Source organism: Aythya fuligula, chromosome 3 (assembly GCF_009819795.1).
Source record: "Aythya fuligula isolate bAytFul2 chromosome 3, bAytFul2.pri, whole genome shotgun sequence".
Classification (NCBI taxonomy): Eukaryota; Metazoa; Chordata; class Aves; order Anseriformes; family Anatidae; genus Aythya; species Aythya fuligula.
In genome coordinates, this window is record NC_045561.1 from 87,446,734 (window position 1) to 87,466,690 (window position 19,957).

General features: G+C 37.5%; 1 protein-coding gene across 18 annotated transcripts in view; it reads right to left on the bottom strand.

Annotated features, from left to right (window-relative positions):
* RIMS1 (regulating synaptic membrane exocytosis 1) overlaps positions 1–19,957 on the bottom strand; it is a 198,220-nt gene that overhangs the window by 143,346 nt on the left and 34,917 nt on the right. Inside the window, exon 1 of one of the 18 annotated variants that reach the window (XM_032184174.1) lies at positions 10,129–10,283. The exons of the other annotated variants lie outside the window; for them this stretch is intronic. Within the exon in view, the coding sequence (XP_032040065.1) occupies positions 10,129–10,180 (52 nt within the window). The 5' untranslated portion in view covers positions 10,181–10,283. Of the gene's footprint in view, positions 1–10,128; positions 10,284–19,957 lie in introns of those variants that run through there. 18 annotated transcript variants of the gene reach the window in all.

A 19,957-nucleotide genomic window follows, 5' to 3' on the forward strand; every position in this document is an offset into this window, starting at 1 on the left:
AAAGCTTAGGAAACCACAGTTTGACTTAACATAGTATGGCAGTGGAGGGTTGAGTTGGTAGCAAAAAATGACCAACTCTACTGGCTGTTGTCTGTGGTAGAGTTGACTGGTGTAACTGCACTCCAAGACAGGAGATGAAGAGGCAGGAATTGCAAGAGGAAGAACATTCAGTGCAGCAGTGCAATTCAGAGTTTTCTTTACAAAGAGAAAGGGTGTAGATGGTATTAGGAAGAATGCTGGAGAATGATTCTGGCTAGAACAGATCCAACTGAATAGGAACAAATCCGAAGCATTTCTGTCCTGGTGCTAATTTTAAAGAGAATATACCTGTGAGCTCTGAACCTTGGCATTATTTCATCCCTTTGGACATTACTGCAGTTTATTACCAAAATACAGTAGTGTCATTAAGACTGAAAATGACACTTATTTTCAATTCAATACCAGTGGTATATAAAAGCTCAATCTGAAATAATCCAACAGATATTTTTGATTTTTTTTTTTAATCTGAGGAATGAAACAGTAGACAATTCTGCCACTTAGCTTCCAGCATCTTTAAAGAAATAAATAAACAAAACCCCACCAAAATCAAAATTTACAGTTTCACTTCCTGAATGAAATGCAGTCACCTCTGCGGGCTTTTTGTTTTGTTTTGTTTTGTTTTTGAGAGTGTGTATGTAGTTTTTTTTTCTCAGGTCTTTGAATTATTATGCCTCATAGTTAGGCTTTGTTATGGAACAACTCTTCCTATGATTTTCTATTGACATTCCTACAAACTATTCAAAAGCCACTGGGTAAAAATACTACTTTCATTAAGGTCAGTGGCTTTTTGCAGATACACTCTTTTGCTATACTCTATGTCATCAGAAAATATTTTATTTATTATATACAATTTAGGAAATACATCTTCACTATCACATTTTAGGAAATGCATCTGTGTAATAATACTGTTAGATCACTGCTTTTACTAGCACACAGGAATCCAACAGATGTACAAACAAGGCAGGCTTCTAGCAAGAAAAAATACACATTTAGACAGGTTTTATTACTTTTCTGACCATTTTTCTACAAATAATCGGATGCTAATTATGAAATATACTCTATCACCATTTATAAAACATAGTATTTTGATAGCTGATCATCTACATGATCACAAGCTATTTTTAAAGAGCTTATTATTACCATATGCATAACCACACGAGGCAGTTTGCGGTCACATTAGCTACTGCACTTCTGGAATTTTGTGGGCTTAACTTCACATTAAAGATCTTTCAGTTTTATTTTTAGTGCAGTTCCTTGCACCTTTAAAAAGAGTTCAAAACTGCAGCAAGAACAACAAAATCATGGAAGCAGACTGCCATCCTAAGTGTTGGCAGTGAGCTGAGACCAGTGGCACAGACATCTCCAATTTTCAATAATGGCACTCAACAGCAACACTAAAAAACAACTATTCTTCATGAACTTCCCTTCCCCAGCCCAAACATGTGCCTCTGTGTTTCACAGCTATTTGTTCTGCGATAGAGAAATACGCAGGCAGGAATAAATGCCACTCCTGCAAGCAGAGATGTGTCCCCTGGTGCTCAGCCCAGAACCAACATTCAGTAGGCAGAAACTGGATATTTGTTTAATTACAAGAAATAATTTCACTGAACTAGTATTACAGATCCCAGAACAGGTAAGTAACAAACAAAACCTTACCATATGAGAGCACAGTTTCAGATTTTCTCAAAACAAAACAAAATAATAAAGAAAAAATAAAAACACTATACACAGAGTACTCCCTCCACTAGGAAAAATCACTAGAAATAACTAGTAAAATGAAACAGATGTAAGATGTTATAGAGAAAAAAAAAAAAAACTACTGAGAAAATTATCATTTTAGAGCAACTTGAACTGCTTTGGAACACTTTTTTAAACAATGCCTTAAATTTACAGACATGAAAAAAAATAAAAATAACATACAATAGGCACAGTACATTATTTCTGTACATTACCAATACATTCATATAAACCATACAAAGATGTATTTTGAAATGAAGCGTATGATTAAAAAATGCATTTGCAATTATAATTTATGATTTACTTTGGACTAATGGAGTGAAAGAAGTATATATTTATAAAACCCTTTTTCCTGAGGGAGTAATTCAAAATGTTGTATCCTGCCAGCAATAAAATACTTTTCCTATTAACCGCTCAATTACTGTACTCTTGGACATAAAGGGCTGTAATAATAAATCCACTTAACATGACACAAATGGGTTGATTTTTTTCTTGAGTAGTCTTTTGCAGTCTTCCATCAAATTCCAAAATAAGGAGTAAAACTCTTAATTCATTCCTTTGATTTTATGTCTGCAACATGCATGCTTTCAAAATAAAGGAAAGCAAAATTCAAAACAGCAAAAAACATTTTCCCTACAACATTTCATCTTCAGCGGTACTACTCACATGAAGAGCTGATGCTGTAATGCTGCGATTTCAAGTGAAACCTCACAAAGCTGGTAAGTGTTAGAAATGACAGCCTTGTCTCTGTTGCAAAGCTGAAGTATTGCTTTGCTGAAACAGGCACAAAATATAAGAAAGTCTCTTATCCTGTATGACCAGCCACACTGATCTCCGAAGAGCCTGGAATACTGGAGATAAAACATCCTAAGATGTTTCTCCAGATCCAGACTACTACAGAGAGCAGTGATATTCAGCAAAGAATGCGCTTCTGGTGCTTTGCTCAAATCCAGAGGCACCAGGTTTGCAGCAGTAACTTAAGACAAGAATCAGACAGTCCATTGATAAGATTCAGTCAGACCACATTAGGCACTTAATTGAGCCTAACATTCAACTTCTAATTAATAAAACAGTTCCAGCATGTACCTGCGAAACTCAGACAATTATTTTTGGAGGCTGCACCTATAATTAAAGCTCGAACTGGCTTCATATATAGACAGTTTAGGTCTCTAATTAACACACACAGCGGCCATCTACGTATTTACCTTTGTGAACTTTTAGGCTCAAATACAGCATGAATTAGAGACAATAAATCCCAAAGATGTGGAATAGTCCTCTAGTTTGTCTTTCACAGTTCCCATGGAACTGGATCATTATTTCATGGAAATGATCAATCGTTTCCCAGTATAAAACCAACAAAAGCCACATATCAGACCAAAGAAAGTTATAAGAAATGGAAAGAAGCTCAGAACGTCAACTTGACTGGGTCTTTAAAAGATGTTTAGATGTAGACCTTAGTGATATAGTTTAGTGGGGGACTTGTTAGTGTTAGGTCAGAGGTTGGACTTGGTGATCTTGAGGTCTCTTCCAACCTAGAAATTCTGTGATTCTGTGTGACTGCCTTCCTCCTTCACAGCCAGAATTTTCATGAGTTAGAAGACCACTCTACTCACTCCGGGTACACATTCAGTACACTGAGATTGCCATCAAAAACATCGGGCTACTGTCACAGATGTGATGCATCACATTGGTAAGCCAAGAGGACACTTCTAGCCCAAGGGGGAAAAAAACAAACAAACAAACAAACAAACAAACAAAAACACTAAGCTAGTCTTTTTATCATGACAGAAGAGTAATTGCCTGAATAAACAACATATGTTGTTTAAGTCACTATATCCAAAGTGCTGACCAACCCCATAATGAGAAAATACACAAATACCCTGCCTTGACATACAGCCCTCACATCTAAGGGTCAAGCAGACAACTCAGTAGCTACCTACTGCCTATTTATGCAGAAAGCTTCACAAAAATGCTCATTATCTCCTCAAATCAACTGAATTTAGATGCCTACAGTTAAGAACTTAAATCCTTGCAGAAGGAGCTCTGTGTTTCACCATTTATGCAGTTCAAAGACAGACCGGCTCATGCAGCGTGTGGGAAGAATCCATCACATGACTGTGAAGTTTAGGTTTTAGTTCGTATGGAAAATATATAATTGCATTGGATATGAGCTCCCTTCTGGCACATGTCATCATCAGCTCTGAATGCTGGCATACTCCAAAGATCCAGTAAAAACTAGTACTCTGTGGAAGTGACAATTCAAACATATAGTCACATTGGGAGTGCAGATCAGCCACACGTGCCTGTAACCCCTACTGCTCCCCACTCTAGAGCCAGCCCATCAACACATGATTTAGGCATTGTAACTTAATGATGAGACGTGAAATTGCTTTTCTGTATCTCCACTAAATTTTTGAGTAATTAAAAACAATTGAAAAAGGATCCATGGAGCATTACCAAGCACTATGCTTTAAGACCTGGATAACCAACAACCTCTAAACACTGAAAATGAATGTCCATGTCTTTCTTGTGTGTCTAGAGATAAGGATATTTTATATTTTTTTCCTAACACAAAAACAACGTTTTATTTTGGAAAAAAAAAAATCTCTTTTAGAAGTGGCAGTTATATTGTGAACACAGTGCAGACTGCAATGCTAATTGCTATTTACAAACCTGAAACCTGGAAAAAAAAATTGGCAAGGAAGCACTGAACTAATGATACAGTATTTTGTTTGTTAAGGATGCCAGTATTAAATTGAACCTAGTGAGAAGGAAAAATGCACGTGACTTCTCCTTCAGTAACTATTGCAAAGTTGTTTATTTACAAGAACGGTGAGATCTATGTGCATCTACAATTATTTTTATTTTTGTGTAAGAGTGATTTGTCAGTAGCTAATTACTGAATATTCTTGCAATATATTCTTGTTATCTGGGTGTACAGGGAATTTTCTGAGCATTGACTAAAATATAATGCATTTCTTATTCAGATATTCATTTTGCAACTTTTTTTTTTTTTTTTTTACACATATACCCTTGTGCTCATTGTTGGCTCAAGCAGGTTTCTCAAAAGGTATACTAGCAGAAGACTACCCGACACAATTGTATGTTCATAAGGCAGACCTCCTACCTCAATTACCTCAGAGTTGTTAGAAGTCATTATTAAGGTACCAAAACCAAAGGTTACAAATCCTAACAACTGAAGCTTGCAGCCAAAAATCATGACTTATCCAGTCAAGTAGCAAATTGAGGATTAGTGAATGTTTCTAAAACTTTAATTTGGACACCCTAGGGAAGGACATAACTAAGAAGCTTTCCTAAATTTCCTGAATCTCTAGGGAGCCTGCTTGTGAGAAGCATTGTGTTAAACAACATGATTTAGTTCCTTCAAACACCCACTCAAAATATCGAGAGTAAAAGCATTATTAAAAATATTTTATTGATAGAATATGAAGTGTTCAGCACTACCAAGAATTTCAGATCAGTAGGCAGATATTTTAATTGATTTTTGATACTGCAGTATCTGAAGATGCAAGAAAAAAAAATAATCGGGTCTAACTCCAAGTCCTGATTTTACTGACATTGATTACACTCTTCAGTGGATAATAATTCTGTAGATGGACAGATAGAAGAAGATCTCCTTTTTGAAATGTAGAGCTTCCTTGAATTCATTTATTATTCCTTTTTAATTCCAATTCAATATTGACACTTACTTGTTTTAACTGAATCATTTGAGTTCCTGTTTAGTATAATTAATACTACTCTAGCTTTGGCATGATCTCTAAAGGTAATACTTTCATTTTGGTCTCCTTTGGTATTTTTCCCCTGGCAATCTTAAAAAAGATTCAAATGAATATTTTCTATCTCAATATTTGTTAAAGCCTGTTTTAAGAAGAAATTATAATTCAAAATCCAAGCTGCAAATAAAGTCTCTTCAAGCTCCAGGGTGTTTCACTTACATTGCCAGTAGTCATGAATTTTAACAAGGATAAGCCTATGAAAAAACACTGTAAAGCAGCAGCCTGTGCCTTACAAATCCCACGGATATGATGCCCAGTGAGGTATCAGTGCCCTGGTAGCACCTACTGCAACTAAGGTAACCAAAAAGGTCTTTGTTCAAAGAGCCTTTTCTGAATATTTTCTCCTACTGTGGGGAAGGAAGAAAGGTATTTCTGCTCAGATATGGTATGCTGACAAAGGTATGCTGACATGCTGACAGAAACAACAGCATCTCAGAAAAAAAAAAATAATAAATCCATTATCCACAGGAAAGGGATCAGGAGAAAGACAGTAAGTCTATGAGTTTGTCATCCAACATACACACACACACATGTGCACGAACATGAACAACCCTATAGACCTGCACAGGTCATTGGAGAAAAAAACAAAGAAACAATGAAATTACATTTCATAACCAAAGTTATGATTTCAGGATCATGGAAACTTGGGAAGACAATGAAAGAGAAAATCTGAGTTAAGCAAAAAAAAAAAAAGTGAAAGAAAAAAGAAAGAAAAAAGTCTTAGTTGTTCTTAGCTTCTGGACTGTAGAAGGAAATAAAATAAAGCAGATTAAATTCTTTGGACTGTGATTAAAGACAAGTATTTAAGCGGTGCCACTCTAGAGCACCAAATTAGGATGATGAGACTAGTGAGGTATTGTTTTTTTTGGTAAGCATTCATCATAATTCTCTATTGAACTATACTTTAAGGTAATGAGAGAGCTTAAAGGCTTTCCTTTCTCCTATTCAGAGAACACTACAGGAAGAATGCTTGGAATGCAAAGTCAGAGATCACTGGCACTAGGCAACTTGCAGCTTTGCATCTCACCAATAGAGAGGAAATACTTAAGAATGTTAAAGTGAATAAAATACACAATCCTTAAAAATGTAAGCAAGATGAGAAAAAAAAAAAAAAAAAAAAAAAAACTTAGAGAAAATAAGGAAGCAGACATAATGACAAAAGAGTCTGGGAATCATGGAATCAATCAAAAAAACAATATTAGCATCAGAAGGACAACCAGTCCAAAAGGGAGGAAAGAGAAATACAAAACTGACTAGCTAAGTCATGAATGTTCCATTTTCTAGAAGGTTTACAGTCAGTGGAAAGGCACCTATTACTTACTAAGATAGTGATGGAGTACCAGGAAGCATACAATACAAAATCAGAAACATAATAAATTGAATACAAACAGAAAAGTATGCAAGGACAATCGAGATCATTCTGGAAATATTTAGTCCCTAGTACTTAGCATCTAGTACCTGGTACTTGCTACTCTGGAAGAATATGGAAAGAATCCACTGCCATTTGGCTCTACCAGCAAAAGACACCAAAAAGGTTACGACTTTTTAGATAACAGTTCTCCTAAAAAGAAATACAACTAAAATCATTAAAATCATAACAAGTTAACAATGTCTGTAGCCTAAAAATGAGATTTTATGCCAAAGCAGGAGAAGGTCAGACTACCTAGATAATGTTAAGCTAATTCACTTCATCTTGGAGTACCTAACATCTGTCTGAAGCCAGGAACGTTTCCTAAGAAATTTCCTAAGAAATTTCCATAATTCCTAAGAATTAGTGTGGTATGGATAAAGTTCAATAAAACTGGGAAAGGGCAAAGACAACACATATTTCTAAAGGAGAGAGGAGAGAAAGGAGGGCTAGAAATTATAGACCAGCCAATTCCTGGAAAAATACTTAAAAAAAAGTCAACCAACCAAACAAACAAAAATACAAAAAGATAGTAAGAAGAAGATAGTAAGAAGAGAAGACACCTAAAATTGAACTATCAATAATAAATTAACCCAACTGCATTTCCTACCACTGCATGATAGGGAAGAAACAGCAGTTTTCAAGTATCTTAATTGAGCAGGTAGTGGTTTTTGTATTTTTTATGAACATGTCATTTTAATGTCACACCAGAAAAATTGTCTAAATAAAACTAGTGTAAGGTGAAAAGCTATTTAGAAAAGCATATTCTAAAAGGTTAAAATTAGTAATTAAAAAAAAAAAAAAAAAAGAAAAAGTATGCATTAAGCAGTGTCTACCATGTTTGTCTGGGGTACATTAATAGTCAGCACTCATACTAACTTTCCAGAAAATAAACCAGAACACATTAGGCTTGTAGGTGACAACCCCAGGGAGGGAAGACCTGCGAGTCACAGGAGATCAGGACTAGACTTCAAAGCTACACTGACAAACTGGAGAAAAGAGTTGGAAAAAAAGAGGATAGAGTTCAGGGCAGACCCAGAAATATTGCCCCCACAGCGCAGAAACAGGGAAAGGAACTCAGCCAGGTAAGGAAGATGCCACGGAAGATCAGGTGGCAAGAGGAGATGACAGCCTGCAGCTCTGGCTGCTGTGGGTAAGCTGCTAACTTTGCACTTGGGGAGCTGGCTGCCTTGGCCAGAGGCCAGGCTCAGGTGCCTTGCCTACCACTTACCTCCAAATACCAAATACATCTGTAGGTCAAACTGGCAGAGACCTTAAGGTTTTGTTGCTGGTTTTGCTTTGCTCTGCACCACAGGCTGTCTTCTGGGTACCTTTCACATAGCTTATTACGGTCACCTTGATGACAGCTCTGTCTCTCCAGTTCTCTCCTTGCAGCAAACAGATACATTTTCAGAGCTGAGTATTTAGCTTAACTGAAGTATAGCTATGAGGGAGAGACGAATGAGTTAAATTTAATAGCCAGTGAGACATAAAAGGTCTGATTTGATGGTCCTTTAAAACTCCAAAGTCTGTTACGCAAACAGGGTCCAAAACTGGGCCATGGAACGAGGGGTTAGCCTGATTTTAAGATACCTTTTAGCTCCATGGTTGCAGGCTGTTCCAGAGGCTGGAGATGTGCTGCTGCATGCCCTGCCCGCAGCACAGCCCCGCACCTCCAGCAGGCAGGGTGTCACGGCTCCTCACTGCCAGCTCTGCTGCACCCACCTCATACAATACTTATGCCAAGGTGTGCAGGAGGCTTTTGGGAGGCAGCTTATGGCTGTCTACTTTGGGGTTTGTTTATACCCTGAAGAAGACACGGGTTTTTTTTTTTCTTTATGTACTAAGGTTACATGGTGTGAGCGTCAGTGCAAGGCTTTGATTTTACCAAAAGATTTTCTCCAGCCTTATCCTTCAAGCTCCATGCCCAGCTGGGGCTGACCTTGGTCTCTTCCCAAGCTCAGCAGCATCTTGTTTTGCTGATATCCCTGCTGCTGTTTTGGTCCCATCTCTGTTTTGGTTGCTCCTCAACCCTATTTTCTCTAATGCATCTCCCCAGATTCTGCCCTTCTTACTCTTATTCTCCTCTAAACTGCCACAAGTGAATTTCACAGACTGATTTCTTAATAAATGTGTTAAATAATACAATTCTAATATTTGAGAAGATAAAAAAACTTCTTCCATGGCTTATTCTATCATACAATCTTCAGGATTCTCTCTTCTAGTGAAAAACCTACTTTCCGAAAATGACTTTTACAAGCACTGTTATTAACCATCTACACATAAGATTTTAAAGACCTTTGTTATTCTCAACACACTGCATAATCCCCAAGGAACTCACAACCATTAATCCTTCCTCTCACTTTCCCCTGTGATCCTTAGTGATTTAGCTGAGAACCTTATTCCAAATACAGATTATTTATTTTTTCCAGAGGAGAGGCCTGATACCCTTCCCTGGTTCAGAAAGTGCAATGCATCTCTATGGTGATGCAGAGATGATATATAAAATAATCATATATTTACGATAACCCACATATTATTACTATAACCATAATTGTAAATGCTAAACAAACAGAACAATACAATGTACAGAATTCAACGATATTTTTCCCCAAATAATACGCACTAATAAAAGTAACAGACTCGTATTCCAGACTGAACTTGCTAAAGCTGCTAACAGCACAATCCAGGGGGTTGAGGACACATCAATTACCTTCTGCCAAACAGAAATAAGACGCCTGAGTATTTCTTTCCTGAAGTAAATTTCTAAATTCTTTAACAATGACTACTCCAACATAGAAAATATTCACAAGGCAATCAAAAAACTATTACTTTTCAGAAACACATTTTGATTTGTGCTTTCAAAATACATGTTTTTGTTTCATAACTCATGCCACATAACATCACTAATGTCAAATTATTTTTGACACATGAGCTTTCAAAGTATAAACATAATTGAAACACAGACTTATGAGCAAAATGGTTCCTTATACCCTGCTTAAGCTGTATATTTGCTACAACTAATACTTAAAATTCAGAGGACACATCTCCACTCAAACTGTACAGTTAAAGAAATCTGCTTATAAAAAGATACATTAAAAAAAAAAAAAAATCTGAAACCTCAGCACCGTATAGCCACTTATTTACCTGTCCCTGAATGCAACGTATGGAGCAGAAACTGAAGAAACCCCGCAAACATAGCAGCATCAGCAAGAAAATGGTTAAAAAAGCACAACTGGCATTTAGTAGGTTGCTGAATTCCAGGCTGCAACTGTAGCAAACCTGAAATGCAATCAAAAATCCACTCCAGTGTGAAGGAGATGATTGGGGGAAAAAAGAAAAAAAAAAAAAAAGTCCCTAAGGTCCTTGCGTCCTGATCCTAAGCCAAATTATTCTGCAGCATCAAACATTCGACACTGGTGACACCAAACAGGGCTACCAGAGCTCTTGTCATCCAAACAGATCTCTGCAGTGGAGTGCAAGCATCGACTACTGCGTTAGTTCAGCCACGCTCACTGCAGCGACGGGGAGTTTCAGTCTCCAGAAACAGCTAATGATTTCAGGAGTCCAGAATTAACAATTCCTCAGGAAAAAAAAAAAAAAAAAAAAAAAAGTGGGGAAAAAAAAGCTCCTTCCTCTCCGGATGGAATAGGAAAGAAGTTTCTTCGTGTTTTAAAGCCAACAGTACACACAAGCTCAATAATCAATAGCACTGCTGCAGTTTTGATTTATATGCAGCAGTGGTACGCTGAACAAGTTTTAATGAACTGCATAAATGAAGCAATCATGTAAAGCAAACGTGGCTGGTTTAAGTTAAGTAAAACTTCCCATGCTGCAGATTTACTCCTAGCACACTGAAAATATATGGCTCGTGAAAAAAAATACTGTATTTTTAACAAATTAATGGAATGTTTAAACACTTTTCTTACATAATGTGTGCATGAAAAAAATAGTTTTATATAATAAAAATATATTATAAATAAATAACAGCATTTTGTATTCTAAATTATATAGTCAAAATAAAAGAGAATGCCTGAACATATATATCAGCATATTGGGGAAAGCCAGATGATTAGAGAATTACAGCTAATAAAATTTGCTAAAGAATTTGATCTAGCCATATCTAAATCCTAAACCAATAAAATTATTTTCTTGGCAGAGACAGTTTTCCATGGTGAAGATACACGCTTCTCTGTAGCATACTTAGATACTGTAGAACTAAAACAGAAAATCAAAAAAGCTAACTGTTTAGAAACCATGGTGGGGAAAGCAAAATGCGACAAACCAACCTTTTTAAAATTCTCTCCAAAGAGAAGCTTATTGGGGTTAAATGTAAATAATTAAGCTAATAAGAGTTTACAATTGTTTCATCTTTAATAATACATAGACCTATTAGTAAGAATGAAAATGCATTTTTGATTGAGTTGTTTCCCTCTAGTTCTGGATTGGATGATCAAAGCCCAGGTACTGGACACTGCCTTTCCCACACACTCACCCCTGTCAAGTAGTCAACAGCAAAAGTGGCACAGAATTAGCAGAGACAACACAGCTGTCTGCAGCTGCTTCTTTGCTGACATGCCCTTGTTAGGAGATGATTCTTTGAAGGATGACAATGGCCAGAGTTTATGTACCCCAAGAGAAGATGATCACCTGGGCATCTACTAGCCAGGGAGCACACTTTTCCCCTAAAGCTGGAGAACATTTATTGCATAAGGAACAAAACAGCTCCCATCAAACAGCCTTTCAGGCTGCCCCTAAGACACATCTGACACTTTGAGACAAACCTGGATAGTTGGTTCATTTACTTTTACGCCCATCAGTAGTAGCAAGGCTACTGGAAACTAAATGGAAATTTGGTCATCATGCCATTGTCCAAGTAAAAGTGTATAATTCAGTTATAACATGCTTCTGACCTTTCCTTTGAATAACGTTGCCTATGTAATCTCAGAAGGTTTTTACCTTTTTAAGTTATTTTACCTCCACAATCCTCTGACGCACATCATATTTTAGTTTCTTCATAATCTTCCCGCTAATGATTGTCTAGCTCTTAATCCATGTATGAGAAAGTTTTAGAAAGACAGAAGAATAAGATATTTACAAAATAGTATGAGATTGAACAATCCCCCACAGATATCCAACCCTACCAGTTGTCAAGTTTTAAGAGGACAAATGCCAAGCATTATGTGTACCACTCAATTTAATTCCTAGGTGGGAGAGCAGTTTTTCTCAAAACTGAAAGGTTTACAATACTTTTTGATAAAAGCTGAAAGCCAGAGATTGGTCTTGAGCCATTCAAGGATCACAGTCATGTTTTATATGGGAAGTTATAGGAAAAGAGAGAAACAACAAAAAGGATTCATCATATGGTCTTTGGATTCATCTATGGACTTTGAAGCCAAGTTATACTGGAGTAGAAATTCTAATGAAATTGTGGAGTCTTAGATATAATATTAGGTATTGCACGCAACATTTCATACCATAGCCCTGTCTGACCTACTTCAAAAGGTCCTGGCTATTGTGGGAGATTTACAATGACTGGACAAGGCAAGCATCACACCTATCCTAAAGGAGGCAAAAACAGTACCAGGAGAACTATGGACTGGGCAGGCTAATCTACTCTTGGGAAGGTCATGGAGCCAGTCCTTCTGGAAGACAGTCACAAGCACATGAAGGACAAGAAGGTGACTGGGAACACCAGCACAGTTTTACAAAAGGCAAATCATGCCTGACCAACCTTATTTCTTTCCTTGATGAGATAAATGGATATGCAGACAAGGGGTAACAGTGTTGTTGTCTAACATAACTAGCAAAGTTTTCAACCAAGTTTCCCACTATATCCTTGTAGCTGCATCAGAGAGATATGTGTTGGTTGGTGAACTAAAAGGTGGGTGGAAAACTTACCGAACCACTTGATTCAAGAAATGACAGTCCAAGGTATCAAGTTCAACAGGTGATGCTATGTTAGATATATAAAGAAGTATCACAGCAAAGATTTCTGGGGAGGAATCAAGGCTGTGTTTTGCTCAGTTAGCCATATTCCAGGCCACAAAATGCTCTCCTGGGATAACAGAGAAAACTTCTGTGTAACTTGGGATGCAATTTGGCTGTGCATCCAAAATTAAACAAAATGGAGAAAATACATCTGCCTCTGATAGGCTTAGGTGCAGGTTTTGACTGACACTGTGGTAATTAAAACACTTCTGTTCTCTCTGTGCACTTCTGCAACAGAAGTGCAACTTCTTTTTTTACTTAAGTATTGCCAAAGGAAGACTACTGAGTTTTTTATTTGGGAAAATGCTTACAACTTTGTAAAGATAATTGTTGACCATTTACCATTTAAAACAGAAATTTCTTATATACAAATATACATGTATATCCAAAAGTGTTTTTGTGCCATTTCTACACTTTACTTTTCAATAGATTGACATAGCTTGGCCTGTCATTTCTCATAATTGCTGAGAAAATTACAGGCTAAGAAGAGAGGTGACTGTGGTGAAAAAGACACACAGCTCCTGATTGAATGTATGCCCTCAAGCACAAGCTCATCAATACTCCCTTCAATTCAGGCATGAGCATATTCTGTTTATATTCTTGACCAGCTGGCAAGAAAGGCACCAAAGCAGAAATTATGTAGTCACATCAACAGGGAGACATGCTGGTGCTAATAAGTTTGGCCTTTTATTTAGCTCGGGCTAAATCAATGTCATGCTATTGTTACTCCACAGCTTTTAGTTCAAACTCTGATCTGAACCAAGTCAAGTGGAAGTGAAGAAACTTGGCAACTGCCCAGAAACATTTCATAAATTTCATAGATGCGGCAGTTTAGATCTTTGCTACCTAGCTTTCACCATCCAGTAATTTTGCAATATGTCTGAGTTTATTAATCTATGGGGAAGAGGGGAAACAAAACAAAACAACAACAACAAACAAAAAGCATCTCCTCAGGCCAATCATTTTCATAATCCTCCTTGACTAAGGAGAATCAAGACATAGAAAATAAATGCTGCACTGTCAGATTTACAGAGTACTGTCTTCTGGACTTCCTCTTGACCCTGTTATACAAAAAATAGACTGTGTAATGTATTTATTTTTCTTTTCCATAAAGGCAGTACTTAAACTAGCTTCCAATATCTGTAAAGAATCTGCTAGATAGTCTTTTTTAAAGTCAAAGGTCCTCTTAAGTGAACCCCAATTCAAACTATTTGCTCAGCCATTAAATTGCTAACCAAAGCCAGATGCTTTCAGCAAATTGGTAACTGGTATGCAGACACCAACTTTCTAATTTACAGTCTCAAAATACTTATGTTCCCAACTTTAACTGTCATCCCTAGCTGTTGTTTTAAAGTCTTCACAGTGATAGATTTCTCCCAACTCTGATGCCCTACAGTATGGTGGACATGGAAGATTTGCACTCGAAGTCTCCTCACCGCATGGCACAGGATAAGCAGGGATGAAGTGTTGGGATGACAAAGCTGCCTCTGACAGCCGTGCTCAGGTACAGGCTTGAGCTCACAGACCCAGATTGCTCAGATCAATTCAATTCCTGCAGGAAGAGAAGCCAAGCATACCTGTACTCAAGTTTACCTGCCAAAGGAGGAACTACAGTAAAAGCCAGTATCATCAGCAAACTTGGGATCCAGCAAACACAGGAGATCCAACCTATGATGATAGTGTCATTACCACTTCTGATCTGAGTCAGCCACAGCAGCTTAACAAAATTCCTTAATACAATTCCTTTTTTTTTTCCATTTCCTTCCAACCTGTCCCTTTTCCCCTTTTTTCCCCCACTGCAAAACATAGCAAAAGTCAATGTGTGTTCTGAACTGATTCACGTACAGGCTGGGGCTGACAGGGTATAGAGTCAGGGGTGAAAGACATCTAGGGATCACTGGTTCCTTCTATTACACCAGGTCAGGATGACTCTGACAACTTAACCTACATCCTCCTTTTCTTTCAGATTTCTCTCATATCCATTAATTCTAAAAATTTCAGATTTAAACCTACTAATTAGAGCTGTATGTGCTCTTGTGCTGACCTCATTTTGAAAGGCCTATGTCTATTGAATAGAATATTTTATTGCTTTTGACATTTTATATACCATCCAAACAAAAAAAAACCACACATTTAAAGGTAGGGCTTAGCACTGAGCATGTTGTTTGTTTAAGCATTTGTTTAATTTTTAAGCCAGAAAATTTTTTCCTAATCCTTATAACAATTTTCTAGGTCAAAGTAAGATTAGGCCCACCATAGTGCACACAACTGATGTTCTGACAATAAGCCCTAAGTTAATACCACATTATTTTTCCTTGTTGTTACTATTGTTTTAAAACAAGAACAGGATGCTGACAGAGTAGAATTTTAAAGGAAACATTTAAAGAAAAGTCTAAATGCAAATGATACATTGGTTTGTTTAAAAAAAAAATAAAAATCAGCTCCCTGGCAAAAATTAACGTCTTCCTAAATGCCTCCTTTCAGTGGCTTGCAGGAACAGCCATTCCCTAAGACTCCTCCGGCAGTGAGATTTAGAACTGGGTAACAGGAACAGATTAATCTACTTTTTGTACAGCTTGATCTGAAAGCATCTTGTCGGTGGAGAAGAGCCCAGGGCAGCACAAGTGGATCCATTCCCAAGTGTCCATTCCCATCCCTGTGCCCTGGGGGCTGTTCTGCCCTCCCACAAACTCTGCTCCAGCACTACTGCCAACTCCACGGGCCTGCCCCACAGGAGATAACTAAACCCACCTGGGCATAGTGACAAGGCTCACTACATTTACATTAAAACTGGCAGAAATAGCAAATACCAGGAAGTTTTGAGAAGCTGCATCTATTTAAATTTGGGTTTGTGAGTTGCTTTTCTGTGCTTTGGTTTCATCTGTATTTACTTATCCTGTATTTTACATAATCTGTAAAACTTATCCCGTATTTTACACAATGCCAGACACCAAAGAGATCAAATTGCCTGACATCTCAGGTGTTTGGATGTAAACTTGCACCCGTTTGCTGTGGGAGAGCTCTGGAACGTGATGGGCAGGAAGCAGCATTAGACCTCTGACTGACCCAAGGCTCTCTGGAGCACTGGAAGAAGCTGCTCACTGGCCCTCTACTCATGCACTGCTCGGTATTCACTGCCTGAGTTGAGGCTTTTGCTCATCTGACAGTTCAGGCGAGGATCGTATGAACATACTGAAGAGAGATTAAAGCAAGTCAACTCCAAAAAACAGTTCCATCCCCCCTAACCAAAACCCTGGGGAGACCCCGTCCAGGTTGTGCAATTCCCACCTGAGATGTGGGAGCAAGCTGAGGCAACCCAAAAGTACATCCAGCTGCTTCAGAACAACATTTATCCTCTCTGATAACTGGAGGTTTTCCCTTTGCTAATAAGAGAGAAATTATTTCCATAGATTGTGAAAGACAAAAGATAGATTTGACAGCTCCATCTAGTGGCTCACTGAGCACTCTTTTAACGGTGCAGATTGTGTGGCCTAATGGATTAAAAAGAGCTGCTTGTGGGGCTTGCTTTTCCTCTGAGCAACACAAAAAATCTACTCTTAACACCCAGCATTTTTTAACATCATCACATAATAAAAAAATTCAAAAAAATAAAATAAAAACTTCATCGAAGTTTAATAAAGGTAAGATCATAAAAGTAGGTATTTTTATGGCTTTTCATTAATACCTTATTTATTCTGTTTAGCTAATAAACTTTAATTAGAATAACAATGTTTTAGAAATTGTTAATTTGAATTTACATTTGAGGTAATATAAATTAATATTTGAATTTATATTTCTGGTGAAAAGGTGTCTGAAACTGCATTTTCAGTAATTCTAAAAAATAGCAAGAACTTGGATACTTTAAAAACAGATAAAACATCACTGCCAAGTTGCTTTAAATAGATTTCTTTTTTTTTTTCCAATAATGAGAAGAACTAATTATTATTGAAGCTCATATTGCAAAGTAAAGAATTACCAAGTTGAGAACTAGGCTACAAAAGCTGGAAACTTCAATTCTGGAAATGAATGCATAAAATTAAATAACACATTTTAACGTGAGTTGAAAATAAATGTGCTTCACTTCTCCTTGCTGCATGTCAGAAAGTGCTTTATCTTATGTTACACATGCATCTAAAAGGTAGCCAAGTAGTATAACCATTTTACTTTATTTATTTCTCTACTATACATAGTTCCCATAAGTAACACCACACATACATTGTTAGGACCTATATGCAATCAATAACTTTTAAGTAACAAAAGTAAATACTTAAATTCCTTACCAACCTGCATTTAGAACTGTAAAAGAATCCCAAGGTAGCCTTGTCTCAGATGAAGTGCATGATGCCCATGGAGCTAAATGCCCTTTTCAGCACCAACCCACCCTCCCTCACAGACCACATCTGCATGTGGAAAGTTTAAATAAGCCGTGTATGTCCTGTATTTGCAAAATGGACCTTTCTTAACTTGCAAAATGGACCAAGTTAAACCCTTATCAAATTTGCATTTAAGGTATGGCAAAGCCACTGTTCCCAGAAGTAAAATATGCTGAAAATTATTTTTCTAAAATATAGAATAATGTATTTACCTTCTATCACAGGATTTTATTCTTCTCCAAAAATGGAGATAGGTTCCCCATATGGGTAGAAAGGAGCACAGCTCTGGATTTCAACTTGGATTTCTGGATTTAATTTTCTGGATTTCAAGTCAGAGTTCAAGAAGTGTTTGGACAAAGCTCTCAGACACATGATCTGATTTTCATTTTTATTTTTGGGGTAGTCCTTTGGGGACTCTGGAGTTGGACTCAATGATCTTTGTGGTCCCTTCCAACTTGGATACTCTGTGATGATTCTGTGAATCTATGATTTCAGCCCTGAGACCTCTGACATGCTGCACAGACCTTACACAGCTGTGCAGCTTTGGCAGACAGAGCTTGCTTCATTTTTCAGTCTAGGCTCTTACATCAAAAGAGTAACAGCAAATCCTTACCTTCAGTCCACATGAGCTTTATAGTATAGACAGAATATATGCATATACAAATTACACGGCAGAGTTTTGTACAGCATAGCCTGGGGGAAAGGCTCTGGCTCTAACACACCACCACGTTTCAAGCCAGCTGAGTTGGACTGTAGTTCATTGCACAGCTGCATTTTGTGAAGTGCTCTGCAACTACAGTTCGGACTGACTTTTCAAAAGCTCTCAGTTCCCCTTTAAAAGTCCCTATAACCTGCCTACCCTACTGCTCCTCTTGTACCTCCCCCTTCCAGTGCAAGGTGAATGGTTTCTGAGTGGCAAAATGGTTTCTAAATGGGGACTGAATATGCCTGTGAATTGGTCTTCCATGTTAATAATAAAGAACAATAATGCCTTTCCAAGTTCCAGAGATGCAAGAAAACTCAGGATTTAACAATTTCTGACAACCTTTTCTTCCACGTCCTCTGTTCCATAGGAACAGAGCAGCAGTCACCCTCTCTCTTCTCTCCAGTTTCTTTTTTCCCATTCAAAGCCCAGCTACGTCTCAACCCTAATCCTTTCCACCTTTACTTATATATCATTTTTATAGACCTCTGGCCATTCTCACTGCTCTTCTGTGGACTCCTCCAGCATGTTCACAACCCTCTTAAGGCAAACTAGCAGCAGTGCTTTATTAGGATTTCAAAGGAGAATTTGGTCACACATCTGCTGTGACTTTGCCAGTTACATGGTTACAGATCTCACTGAAGCGTTTGATTTCCTGGCAACCATGGGACTTTTTTTTTCCACTCATGTTCAGCTTATTTCATTTGCATATGCACGTGTACACTTTACCTAATTGCAAGAACACAGAACAGATTTCTTATTGCCCAACACTAACTTAACAAGCACTTACTTATAACTCCATAAGCATTATAAATAATTTCAGTTACTAAAAAGTACTGAATATTAATAGCATGGAGTAAGACTAACACTGACTAGATTTCTGAAAATGGAGCTAGATTATATTTTCATTAAAATCTGAACCAGATGTAGATTTGAATTATTTCACAAGGACTAGAACATAAATTAGAACTAATTTCTAAGAACTAACGATGGCCCTAGGAAGGGTATTTTATTTTACACAAACTTAAAGCTCGGTCACAGTTCTAAACAAATTCAGCACTCTTGAAAATTTCATGCCCAACTCTCCCAGTGAACAGATGTTAAAATATGCTAGCAGATGTTACAGTACGACTTGACTTGCCTACACTATAAATTTAAAATACCTACATGAAACCAGTCAGCTAAGAATGTTTAAAGCCAGCCTTCTCTTCTCTACAGCCTCTTACTGATGCTTTCCTTTGGTTCATTTATACACCCCACTGCATGCCCTACTTCAGTTGCCAGGAGTGTTACAGCACTGGAAGAAAAGGGCAGGGCAGGGATTTGGTTTCTGCTCCCCTTCCTCTGCAAGCACCCCCAAGCACCAAGCCCCAGTGCAGACTTCAGAAGGCTACAGGTACACACACTGAGTTTTACTGAGGTTTTTACCATTTTGCCATCAGTATCTTGAGTATTAGGCATATTTCCAAGCCTTAACTGTGTGAACAAAATACACATTAAGGCAAATAGGTATAATGAGTATGCAGAATGTAAAAGCATTAGCACATCTATTTACATGAAAGTACATGAGAAGTTTTCAGCATCTCCTCACACGGCCCCAACCTCCAGCAATATTTCATCTTCCACTTTCAAAGACTGCATGACAGAAGATAAAAACACCACTTGTAACTAATACTACTAGGATAAAAAGTTAAGTACAATTTTGTCTGTACACCAGTCTACAGGTTCCACACAAATTCTTGTTTTCATAGTTGGAAGAAAATGTTTTTCTCCACAAATTTTCACCTAATCTAATTAGTACTCTTTGTTGGATGGCAGTAGGCAGAAGGTGTTCTCTGTTCTAAAGTGAGGTCTGGATTGCATTTGCAGTTTTTTGGTTTATGTTATTCTAGTAAATCTTTGTAGTGAC